At 38.6% G+C, this 13154-nt stretch overlaps 1 protein-coding gene across 2 annotated transcripts in view; it reads left to right on the top strand.

The window, feature by feature from the left end:
• The window catches only part of ATP10B (ATPase phospholipid transporting 10B (putative)), a 316520-nt gene that overhangs the window by 171799 nt on the left and 131567 nt on the right, over positions 1–13154 (top strand). For both annotated transcript variants that reach the window (XM_072630895.1, XM_072630894.1), the window contains exons 3-4: positions 7119–7412; positions 9662–9856. In XM_072630895.1, coding sequence (XP_072486996.1) covers positions 7138–7412; positions 9662–9856 — 470 coding nt within the window. In that variant the 5' untranslated portion in view covers positions 7119–7137. The remainder of the gene's footprint in view (positions 1–7118; positions 7413–9661; positions 9857–13154) is intronic.

The following is a 13154-nucleotide window of genomic DNA, read 5'->3' as shown; positions in this document are numbered from 1 at the left end:
CTCCAATCTTTTTGCTTTGAGCACCCAATCAGTATTTTTTCCCTGGTAGGGATTCTGGAGGGTTTCCCAATGGCATTTGAATAGCAGTAATAGGTCTTACTATGAGTTGTCACTGTGGAGTTATGCAATAACTGTCCCAGAATTCCAACTCCTAGCTTGGAAGGGGGTAAATCAGAAGCTTACACAGTGGCAGAAGGGGGAGTGGAGTGGGGAAATGTTGGTGTTGGAGGCAAGCCACATATTTGGTTACTGGGAGTTGTATTGCAGACAAGCTTCATGGGACCCAGCTCCCTACTCTCTGACTGGTTGATCACATATCCTTTGGGATCAAGTAGCAGTCCTATGGGGTGGGCCCTAATCCCTACTTTGGTGAACACTGCCCTATACCAGTGAAGTCACAGGACTGGTACAAATTTGCTAGGCATAGTATTAGACCTTTTAGGCCACATAGTCCAACGCAGCCCATGCTGATGGAGCACAATGTGGCTATATGGCCAGATCTAGAACATGATTCTCCAATGAATCTTAAAGAGCAAGAGTTCTTGACCAAGGGTCCAGAGACCCCAAGGATAGATTTCAATGGATCTATGACCTTGAATGGGAAAAAGTTACATGTTCATTTTTACTAACCTTGAAATTTATCATTTCCTTCAATTATTTTAAAACATTATTCTGAGGAGTCCTTAGCTGTCAGCTAGCTGCCAAAGAGTTCACATGAAGTGCTTATCATCAAAGAGATGTATGACCAGAACAGAAGAGAAGCTGGTCATATGGCAAAAGCTAGGGATAACTGATGGGCAGCTCACATGCTCCATTGATAGCCACACAATGGTAAGAGAACTACAGAGAGATTCCTGTAATATTGGATGGATGAATGAATGATCTGATTATGGTTTGAAAACTAGAAAGCAGAGGTAGAAGAATCATGTGTGGCTTCAGGGCAGTTGTAGAGAAGAAAACAAGTGCAGGCCATGTGGAGGATTTACAAGAGGATATAGACAAACCACTCTGTCAGACCTTGGGCAAATCATTTAACCTCAGTGGACCTTAGTTTTCTCATTTGTCCAGTAAGGAATTTAGACAGGACATCTCCAGCTGTCCTGATCTATATCTTAACACTGGACCTGGAGGGCCCCAGAGGAGAAAATGAGGCTGATGACCTTGCACATCCCTCCCTTGATTAAATCCAATTCACTTGCAAGTCATAGCATCATCTTTCTGATGTCATGGTCCTTTTCAAGAGCAAAGTACAAGCAACGAGGGAGTTGGACCAAAAGACTTCTGAATTGTCTTCCAAATCTAGAACTTTGGTTCTGATCATGTGTTTCACAGGATGAGAGGGTGGCAGTCTGAATCAATGGGAAGAATTAAAATATGGAATGGGATGATGCAAGACTAGAAAGGTAGATTAGAGCCATTTTATGTACATCTTTGAATGCTTGGTTAAGAAGTTTGAATTCTATTTGGTAGGCAGTGGGGAAATATCATTTTAGAAATTATCTGTTTATAGGCAGAGGATGGAACTGTGAAATAAGATTGCCAAAGGAGAAAGTATAGCCCAAGAAGAAAACCATGGGGAATACCCTCCCCTCTCCCCTCTTTCTCTCTCTCTCTCTCTCTCTCTCTCTCTCTCTCTCTCTCTCCCTCTCTCTCTCTTTCTTTCCCTTTCTATCTTTCTCTCTCTTTCCTTTTTCTCTCTCTCTTTCTTTTTTTCTCTTTCTCTATCTCTCTCCATAGCTATATAGATATACACATATGCATATACAAACATACACATATACATGCATGCTTATATATATGCACATATATGCTTCCATGTATGTGTGTATATACATGTGTGTATATATATATTTATATAACAGGAGAAGAGAAGTCAATGAAGGAGACAGACAAGGAGAAGCAAGAGATGAAAGAGAGCCAAGAGAAGCAAGTATCCCATAAAACTACTGAAAGAGAAAACAGCCAAAAGGAGAAGATGCCATCCAACGATATTTAATGTGGTAGAGCAGACAACAAAGAGGAAAACTGAGGCAAGGCCGTTGGATCTAAAAATTAGGAGGTCATTGCTGAACTTAGAGATGCCTGTTCAGTAGAGTGATGGGGATAAAGGCCTGATTGAGGGCGGAGTGAAACAAGAAGGCAGTAGAAGCAAACATTGTCTTCTGTTCTTTTAAGAAGGTTGGCAGCTAAAAGGAAGGGGTGAAATGAGGGTAGGACTTGGAGGGGATAGAAGTTTGGGGAAAAGGTTTTTAGATTTTTTTTTTGCATAGGAATGGTTTGATTATTTTATTGTTTGGGTGGTTCATAAACTGGTTTTTGAAATAGCTGTAAAAGTTCCATCCATGACCTCAGATGTGGGGTAGGTGACCAGGTGAGTGCTTCTACAAAAATAAAGCATCAGGGGAACCAACTTGGAGTCAATCCCATGACTTGTGTGCCTTTCTCAGGAGAGCTGGTGAAGCCAGGTATTCTGCAGCGAAGAATCACCTCAGATACTGAGGCTAAAGCCAACATAATAAAGAGAATGGGTTCTTGACCTTTCATTGTCATGAACCCTTCTGTCAGTCTGATGAAGATTTCAGACTTCTCAGAACAATGTTTTTAAATGCATAAAAAAGGATTACAAAGAAAACCAATTATGCTGAAAGATATACATTTTCCCATCCAAGTTATTAGAACCCCCCAAAATATACCTACTGACCCTTGTGGTGTCCATGAGCCCTGAGTTAAGAAGCCCTGGTACAATGAAAAGACACTGAGATGAGAGTTTGTAGGCAAAAGTAGAAGAAGCCAGTGGAAGAGGAGAGACTGAAAATGCAAGAGAGAGAATAGATAATTCATGGATCTAGGTCCTAGAGGACAGGCAGGAGAGTGAGATCAATAAAGGTCAGAAATGAAGAAGATAGCGTTGGCAAAGAATGGGCCACCTCATCCCCAGAGACCCAGGAAGAATGGGTGGGTGATGATATAATAAGGATTTGGGAAATATTGGATGGCATTTGCTGGAGTACTTGTCAGCCTGCTTCATTTTCCTCAATAAAATAGAAAGTCTCCAAAAAAGAGGCAAGGAGGAGAATTGGTCAGGGGAGGGTGAAGGGGGCTTCAGGAGAGTGGAAAAGTTCTGAAACAGCCCTATGTTTGGGGGAAATAATTAGGTAGCAACTAAGAGATAAATTAAGCAATTGTTTTGCAGCAGTGAGGACCTCTAATGACTTGTGAGATTCACAGACGCCGAATCCCATGGAAAAGAGAATATGGAATATTCTATTTTTAAATTGACTGTCTTTTTTTTTCCTCCCCTCACCAAACTTTCTTGATCTTGAGATTATCAGCTCTTTCAAAGTAAACAAATAAACCAACACACAGATGCGCACACACACACACACACACACACACGGAAAAAAGAGACAAGACAGAGAGAGAGATAAAAACAGAGAGTATATGTATATATGTACACATATACTTTTTCTTAATCTCCACCAAACTAGTTTGTGAACCAGTCAAACTGTGACAGATTTTTTCCACTCACAGACTGGCGTTCAAAATTGAGAATTCCACCTGCTCTGTATTTGCTCCTCAGGGCATCTGTGGGTCACTCAGGGCGAAAGGAGTTTTATACCACCAACATGGACAGCTGTGGAGCACACAGATCCAGGAACTGACAGGGACCTCATTCCTGAACTGTTACTGTTCCACTGAGGGTAGGGGAGGGAGAGAGAAAGGGAGAAAGAGGTTCCGGAAACTGTAGTAAGTAATAATTCAGTGAAGGCTGAGAAATCCCCAGAAGACACTTCTGTTTCTAAATGGGAAGGAGGAGGGAGAAAAGGGAAGAGAGAAGATATAAGACTAGAAGGAGAAATGATTTAAATCCCCTCACCTCAATCTGTGATTTCTATAAAATAGAGATGGCTAGATTACTGGACTTAAAATTAGAAAGGTGTGAGTTCAAATTCTGTCTCACCTACTTAGTAGCTGTGCCATCCGTAACAAGTTACTTAACCTCTCCCAGAATCAACTTCCACATCTATAACATGACAATAATAACTACGTCACAGGGTTGTTGTGAAAATCAAGTGATAGAATAAATGTAAAGTACTTTGTAAATCTTAAAGTGCTATATAAAGGTTAGCCATTAGCTGGTAATTCTAAAGTCAGTCTTTTACCTTTCCTCAACACAGTCCTCCCTCATCCCCAGTCTAAAATTCTATTTAAAGGCTAGTAGATGACAGGCTATTCCTTAAGGCCCCTGTAAGAGTACAAGTCCAGAATTCCTCTGACCCTGCAGACACAAATAAGGTTGCCACAGCAGTTGGAGTTTGCAAATTCCCACTTGGCAGAAATAGTTGTAGAAGGAAAAGGTCGAAATAAAAACCCATTCTAAGAAGTATTCAGGACAGGAAAGAAAATGCCTGAAATTCAGAATTACAAGTAAAAAAAAAAAAAAGATCTGTAATTAACCCAGCAAGTTAGCCTAGATGCGTCAATGTCTCAGGGAAAAAAAAATGAAATGAAATGAAATGAGAGATGATGCCTGTGAAAATAATTGGTGCCCAATTACTGCAACTTCAAGCCCAAGGCAATCTGAAATTTAATTAGTGATGATAGGTAGGTGCATGGATAAGTTCACTGTTAATATTTGATGTCACATCAAAGAATAAAATCAGAGAAACATGAAGCTTGGAGGCCCCTCAAAGGGTCATACAGTACAGTACCCTCCTTTAGACAAACCACCCCCTAATCACGACCCCCAAAACCCAAAGCAATGATGATCCCCATTCCACAAATTCCAAGCTCCCTGTTTTCCTGCTTAGTTTCCCTGACAAGGTATTTTTCTTTACAACTAAGTGAACCCCGTCTTTCAGTAAGAGCCTTCCTGTCTTAGAAGTACAGACCATAGGGTTATATTTATGAAGCTGGGCTTCAATTTCTGGATGAATTGTAGACTTGCAAGTGATCAGTGGCATTCTCTACCATGAACAGATCTCTACCTTAGTATGTCTGGGGAGACAAACATGAGAAAAATAAAGTCTCCCTGGTGTCTGCCATCAGAGCACTTATTCTGTGCTCTGAGAGACAGACTACACAGAAGGGAAAACCTAGTGGAACTAGCACTGACTCTGGGATCAGAGGACCTGAATTCAGATCCTAAGTCTGATGCTAATCACCTGTGTGACCTTAGACAATCTAATAAACATTTATTAAGCACCTACTATTTGCCAGGCACTATGTGAAGTGCTGGAGGTGCAATTAATAAAGAAGACAGTCCCTGACATCAAGGAGCTTAGAATCTAATGAGGGAACATAACACACACACAAGAAAGGTGATAGGAAACCAGTAGGTGCCCAGCTTAGGGGCATCTTGTTCGATGGATGTGAAACCAGGTAGAGCAATGGATGCAGAAAAGCCCAGTTTCTGCTCCTCTGTAAAGGTAAGTTTGAGACTCCACCTTCGAGCCCTCCAATCAGAGGGAGAGAAGGCTGAGGGAGGTGGTGTCAGTTAAGGCTGGAGTTAGCTGCATGGTGATCCTAAAAGCAAAGCCAGGTAAAAAAAATACCAAAGAACTTGGTAAAACTGAGCACAAACATGCTGAGCTATCATTTTTGTGTAAAACATACCATCCTAGTTACTATGAAAGACATTAGACTTTTCTCTATGTGATAGAATGTCATCTCCTGTACATTCTTGTATGTTAGGTAAATCGGTGTTCTGTGTCTAGAACTGGGTGTGTCTCAAGTGACCCACATAAGTACCAGATACCCTATAAAAGGCTGTTATAATACTCCATCTTCTAAGAATTAGAGGCTTCACTAAGCATTTTTTGGCTTGAGATTTTATTTTTATTACATTCGCATTATTAAGACAAATTCAAAATAATTTTGAAATCAAGATACCATGTCATTCGATTAAAAAAAATAGGGAAAAGTGAAGGTTTATCAGTATGAAGAATTTTACAAATAGGGCTAGATCTCAAGATTAGGGCAGGAATGAGAGTGAATGAGAAAGGGAGGAGGAGGAGGGAGAGAAAGAGGAAAGGAGGGAGACTGCATCACATAAAATACATTGGAAGTACCTAGAGGGAAGGACCTCAGGCAACATGTGAGTCTCATGTGAAGTCTGACTGTCAGCTTTCTACAACACCAATCCCTAGAGGGCAGGAACTATGTCCCAGGGCTGGTTCCTATAGGTCTTACTATGCTGTGAGCCTATAGTTAAAATTAAATAACTACAGCCAAGTCTTATCTGCTCTGTGCCTCTTCCCCTGTGGATAAGTACAGTTCTTTCTGCCTGAGGCAGCTAATTATCTTTTTGACACAAAGGCACTGCCTTCATTTGGTTTGTACTTTCTACACGTTCTTAGTGGAAAACTATTTCATCTCATTTCTTAGAAATCCCCCACATCTGATTTTCGGGAAGTTCAAATATAATGAAGACAAATGGAACTTGGGAATATGGGATTCTTGCCCATGAAAAGTAACCCCAATGACATTTTAGACCTGTCTACTCTCTAGTTTACAGGCAAGATCAGCCCTAGGCAAAATTGTAAAGTAGTAAAGTAGTCAATATTTCTCTTCAGAAACCTTCTCATATGTATTCTCTCTTACTCTTCCTCTCCTCATTGTAACTACCCAGGAAGTTCCACTGAAGTAGCCATCTGGGTCAGTTCTGCTCATAAGTATCCCATGCTCCTCATCCTTAACTTCAGTATTCCATCAAAATTTCCCTTTATTTGTATCCAACACACTTGTTAATTGCAATGTAAACTTGTTATTTGGTGACAGCAGCTTGTACTGGTCAAGAAGCATTTTATTTTAATAAGGTACTATAGAAACACAAAGCCTTAACCAAATCACCGGTTTGGATGGTTTGAGGGAGATACTATTATCCAGATTTAAAGAAAGGATACAGACACAGAGAAATGAAGTCATTCACTATACATCCATCACGCAATACATTCATTCGTCTCAGAGCAAGGACTAGAAGCCAGGCTTCCTAATTCATGATCTACTTGTCTTTCCATAGAGCCAAACAGTTGCTTTTATCTTGTTAAAGGTCAAGACAGCATCTGAATCTCCTAAGGGCCTTCTGATTTAATCTCTGTAATGTATTCATCTTTCAGCCTTAACCTATTGGCCAAGATGGCACTGTCAGTGGATTCCTGTTGGTATCGCTGGCAAGGGCGAGTTAAGGATGACTTCTTCCAGATCCCCTCAGAATCCACCCCACTGCTGTCTGTGGCTAAAGAGAGGCAGAGCTACAATCTGAGCCAACAACGGATTGTTTTTCCTAACAACAAGATATTTCACCAAGACTGGGCAAAAGTTTCCAAGTTTTACTCTGGCAACAGGATTCACACCACCAAATACACCCTGTTCAACTTCCTACCTCGAAACCTCTTCGAGCAGTTTCACAGGTACATAGCTGCTGCTAGTAAGTTGTATAAGATCAGGAGATGAGACCTAGGGTTGGAAGGGACTTCAAAGGTCATCTAGTCTAGCACCTTAGTTTTACAGATGAAAGAACTGAGGTCCGGGATGAGATTTTCTCAAGATCATACCGGTGGCTCTCATTAGTGAAAAACTAGAGTCTGATTCAGCTTCAGATCGAGATTAACCCATCTCTTGAAGGTTTTTGAGTGTGAAAAGTTTTACAAACGTGGCTAGATCTCAAAGTTAGGGCAGGAACAACCTATGATGTGGATCTTTTTTTTTAAAGTTACGATTGACAGAGATATGGTTTATGACAAAGCTGAATTAAGGACTTTAGTTAGACACAAGAAGGAATTCTGTGACAAAAAGAAGCAGTATAGCACTGGGGCTGATGGAATTTCCTTTATGTGTATTTAAAGTTCACTAGATTCTGCTCAGTTTTAGAAGAGTTTGAAGGACAGACTTGATGAGATTAGGAATCCGGGTCATGAATATTAGTCTCATTTCTGCTACTAATCAACTACTAACCAACTACTAACCTCAGGTCAGTCATAGAATTATAGAATGCTAGAATGAAAAGAGATCCTAAACCATAATCAAGTCCAATCTGCTAGTCTGCCACTCAATGAGGAAATCCCTTATACCACATGTCCAACAAATGGTCCTCCGTCATCATCTTGAGTGCCTCCAATGACAGGAAGTCATTATTTTATAAGCTAACCTATTCAATTATTGGGTATCTAAGTATTGGCAAGGACTTACACTGAGATTTGCCTCTCTGTAACTCCCTTTCATAGTTCTGTCCTCCAGAGGATCACAGAATGATTTTGATCTTTCTACTAGCCAATCCATCAGGTGTTTGAAAATAGATATCAAATCTTCTCTCAGCTCAGTGTCCCAGGAAACTTCAACCTTTCATGGAAAGATTTTCCAGATCTCTCAGGATACCATTCTCTTTACTGTCAGCCCATTCTAGCTTACCCATGTCACTCTTTCAATGATGCCCCAAAGAAGACACAACATTCCAGATATGATGTGACCAATATAAAATGTGATAAACACTTTTAGATCCTTTCATCTGAATAGTAAATTTTGCCAACTCATTAGCTCTTTGAGCAACCGCATTATATTTTTTGGCTCCTATTAACATTGTGGTCAACTAAAAATTTGTGGTCATCCAAAACCCACTGGCTTCTTTAACATGAACAGCTGTTAAGACATATTTCACCTAATCTGTATTTAACCCTTTTAAGCTTCTGTTTTCTCATTTGAGAAATATGCAATAAAATGCCTCTCTCATCTACCCAGCAAGATTTTTTATGTTAAATAACATATGCAAAATCCTTTTGAAAAATATAATTCAGTTTGCAAATGCCAAGTACTACTCTGAATCAGAAATAACCAAGAGTCCAGAACTTGGTTTTTAAAAAATATTTTGATAACTCAAATATTTCAATATAATCATTTTCCTCTGCAATGCTATATATTCTGTTTTAAGCCTTTAAGAGCATTAATCCAAGAAGATATTCGTAGGCTTTACCAAACTGCCAAAAAGAAACTATGGCACAAAAACGGTTAAGAACAACTGCTCTAAAGTTCCCTTTTATCCCTAAAATTCTCCAATTTTAACTCTATTAATGGATAGAGCACAGGACTTAGAATTAGGAGAACTGAGTTTTAATCCTGCCCCCCAGCCTTATTAGCTATATGATCTTGGGGAGACAACTTAATCTCAAAGATCCTATCTCTTCATCTGTAAAATGCATATAATATTAGCTAATGTTTGCATAATATGTTAAGGCTTGCTAAGTGTTTTACAAATATGATCTCATTTTATCCTCACAAAAACCCTGGGAGGTAGGTGTTATTATTATCTCCTTTTTTTCTGACGAGGAAACTAAGGCAGATAGGTGGTCACACAGCTAGTATCCTGTATGAACTGGTTGCCTCAGGTCTTCCTGCCAACTGTAGTGGACTGTGCCACCTTGCTGCCTCTATAGAAGAATTCTTTCATAGCCAGCCTCACAGGATTGTGAGGGAAAGACTTTGAAGACTTTAAAGCACTGTGCGAATGAATTATTAACTATTATAATAAGAATATCACATAAGAATATGAGAGAAAAACAGAAAATGTATTTTGCTCCTTAGTTACTTTTTGTTTGATTGTGGGGTTTTTGGTTTGATTTGCCTAGCAAGCCTGATTTGAATTCTTGTACATTTTTACCTCTTGCAGGTGGGCTAATCTCTATTTCCTCTTCTTGGTGATTCTAAACTGGATGCCACCTATAGAGGTTTTCCACAGAGAAATCACCATGTTACCTTTGGCTATTGTTCTACTGATCATCATGGTGAAAGATGGTATAGAAGACTATGAGAAATACCGATTTGACCAAGAGATCAACTCTTCTAACATTCAAATATATGAAAAGTAAGAGAAATAATATCTATTTATTTTATCATCTTTCAAAACAGGTCTGCATGACCCTGTTTGTTTGTGCAAGCAAGAGACGGGCCTCCCTTTTGTGTTGTATTTTTCTTATGTACAACTCATCCATAAAAATAGAAAATTTCTTTAAAGCAACTGAAAACAGTAGATAATGCAAGGATCTCTCTTTTATACATGATAAGACTAAGATTCAGAATAATTAAATGATATGCACCTAGTCTTTGAGGCAGGATTTAAGATGGGACCTGAGCCAATGCTCTTTCTATACACCATATTGACTCTTTCCATGCTGGTACGAGGACATTTAATAGCAATGTGGGACTCAATCAGCAAGCATTTATTAAATTCCTACTGTGTGCTAGGCACTGGAGATAGAGTTAGAGTATCTATTTATTATTAAATGTCTGAAGACTAAAAACTAACATGGTGTAGTAACTGGCAATTCATTATTAGTATCAGGAAGACTTGACTTTAGCATCCACCTCTGGTCCATACTGCCTATGTGACCCTGGGGGACAAATCATTTAATCTCTCAGTGCCCCAGATAACTCTACTCCTCTAAATTGGGGGAGGGAAGGTTCTTATCTCCATTGGTAGAGAGAGTTTTCTCTCTGGGGGTTTTGTTTACCAAGAAAATCATATTGATATCCCTATCCCTTCTTTTGAAGACTGGGATCAAGCAAAGAATAATTATAGTACTCATTTATAATGGCCCTCAAGGTTTACTAAATACTTTCCTTATGACAAACCTATAAGGTAAGTAGTATAATGATACCATTTTTATACATGAGGAACCTGAGGCCCAGAAAGGTTAAGTAAATTTCCCAAGGTCACATAGGTGGTAAGTTTTAGAGATGTGAAATTTGAATCCAGGACCTCTGACCTCAAATCTAGTGCACTGTGCACTGCATATTGCCTCTCATATTTATATAGCACTTTGAAGTTCACAAAGTATATGTGCAACAGATAATACAAGTGTTATTATCCCCATTGTGCAGATAAAGAAACTGAGGCACTTAAAGGTTAAGTGACTTTTCCGTAGTCACACAGTTAATGTGTTGGTAAAATGAAGGAGTTAGCATAAAACAACTGAAAATAAATGTTGCAAAATTTAAAAGAACAATGCATGGTCCCAAGGAAGAGATGTGAGAATAAGCTTCCACTCTTCTCTTTTGAAGTGTGGAATATCACTTTTTTTAAAATATTAATCAGTTTTGTTGATTTTTTTTCTCTCTTTTCTCTTCCTTTTTTTTATCTTTTAAAATTGTTTGCTATATGGGATGGCTGTCTGGGAAGAAAAGGAAGGGGAGGAATTTAGGGGCAAATTAGGTGGTATAAAACCAAAAGATACCAATAAAAATTTATTTCAAAATAATTTTTAAAATGAAGTTGGGTTACATGATCTCCAAGAATCTTTCTAGTTCTAACATTCTGTGCCTATTCCACTGTGATCTACAATGATTTCTCCCACAATGTAAGACTCCTGGCAAATAAAATCATTGGGGAATTTTAGGACATTCATTGACATCTACAGTATGAGGCATGCCATCCCTATGGTGGGATGAATTGGGATGATTATTTCAGTATCTGTGCTGCTTCAGTTATCAAGGACTGAGCAGTAGCTCAGGGAGGCAGCTAGTGGAAGAAGATAGTGATTATTCTGCCATTTAGTCCTATAGAAAAGACCTTAGACACACACACACACATATACACGTTATCAATCCACAGTATCTACCAACCAGTATATAGGTAAATGGTAGCAGTCTCATCCACCTTGCTTTTGTTAACTTCTCTTCTTTAAATAATTTTCATAATGTCTATTTATAATTCCATTTTACTTGGATATAAATTAAGATGAAAGAGAAAAGGAGAGAGAGAAAGACACACCCAAAGTGACTTTTGTCTTGTTTCCAAACTGTGACAACCCTGGCAATAATTATATGTGTGTATGTCAATGTGTATGTATAGATATATATGTACATATGTGTGTATATACAATATGTATACACATATGCATATATGTGCATATATATACATATATATATATATATATATATGTATCGTTAGAGCCATCAAAAATGCCTCAAACAAAGTCAAAAATATCCAAGAGTGAGTGAGGAGCTTTGGAAAAGATCTTCCAAGTGATGTATAAAAATTATGTTATACCCCTACTTTCCTAGGAAAGCACAGTGGGGAAACAAGAACCATCTGCTTGGGCATCTGTTCCCCAGATCCCTGGGCCATAAGAGTCAGAATGCATTCTAAGTATTAGCATTGAGGGATGGGGTTTTCAGGTTCACCCAAGTGTCTGATGCCAAAGAGATGCTGAGTTGTTTTGTTTTGTTTTGTTTTAATCATACATTTCACAACCCTAGAAGTAACAGTTGATTGACAAATTATCAAGAATTAACCATATTTACCATGTCTTGATAATTATATAATGATAGGAGAATAGGAATAACTGATATGTACAAATAACCCAAAAAATACAAAGACAGCTAAACTTCAAGTCGATTCAGTCAAATGTGAATGAATTTATGGGTTCCTTTTCTAAAAGCAATAAATAGGATCATAGAATTTAGATCTGAAAGGAAATTTTAGTTCTTCAAGGAAAAGAGTGGGTGGGAGTGAAGAAAGAGTAGAGAATTAGCTGAGTCATTAACTATTTATAAGACACTCTATGAAATCAAATGACCTATCTTAATCCTCATCCTCTTCTATAAAATAAAAGGAACAACAAGATGATCTCCATGGTCACTTCTAATTCTAAGTCTTGTGTAATGAATGTTTATTAAATCTCTACTATGTACCAAGTGCTGTGCCATGTGCTGGAGGTATAAATACAAAAGTGAGACTGTTCTTGCCCTCAAGAGGCTTACTTTCTACTGGGACATTCCACACATATGGAGATTTTGGGGGTTTAAGGTCTACAAAAGGAGTTCTATAAAGAAACTTTTTCCTGCTTCATCATTTTGCCAGTGACTATTCCTGGATCCATGCATTTGGCTCATGATTTGATTAGTGGCCCTGGTGCATATTGACTTCCAGTATTTCATTCTGGACTATCTTCAACATAAGCTCCTTGTAATTAGTGGTTGGTTAGCACAGTGTTTGGCACATAGCGTTCCACAAAATAGTACAGAAATGACAACATGGGAAAATCCAGACTAGGTAGCAGTAAGAATTTTTCTTTTTGATAATCTAGTAAGGAGAGCAGCCCGTGAGGAAATCCAAGTATTTGGAATACTACTGATTCCTTGCAATGCACAAATGAAGAAGG

Source organism: Notamacropus eugenii, chromosome 1 (assembly GCF_028372415.1).
Source record: "Notamacropus eugenii isolate mMacEug1 chromosome 1, mMacEug1.pri_v2, whole genome shotgun sequence".
In the NCBI taxonomy this organism is placed as follows: domain Eukaryota; kingdom Metazoa; phylum Chordata; class Mammalia; order Diprotodontia; family Macropodidae; genus Notamacropus; species Notamacropus eugenii.
The sequence above is the reverse complement of the archived record's forward strand: the minus strand, read 5'-3'. Positions and strand labels throughout refer to the sequence as shown.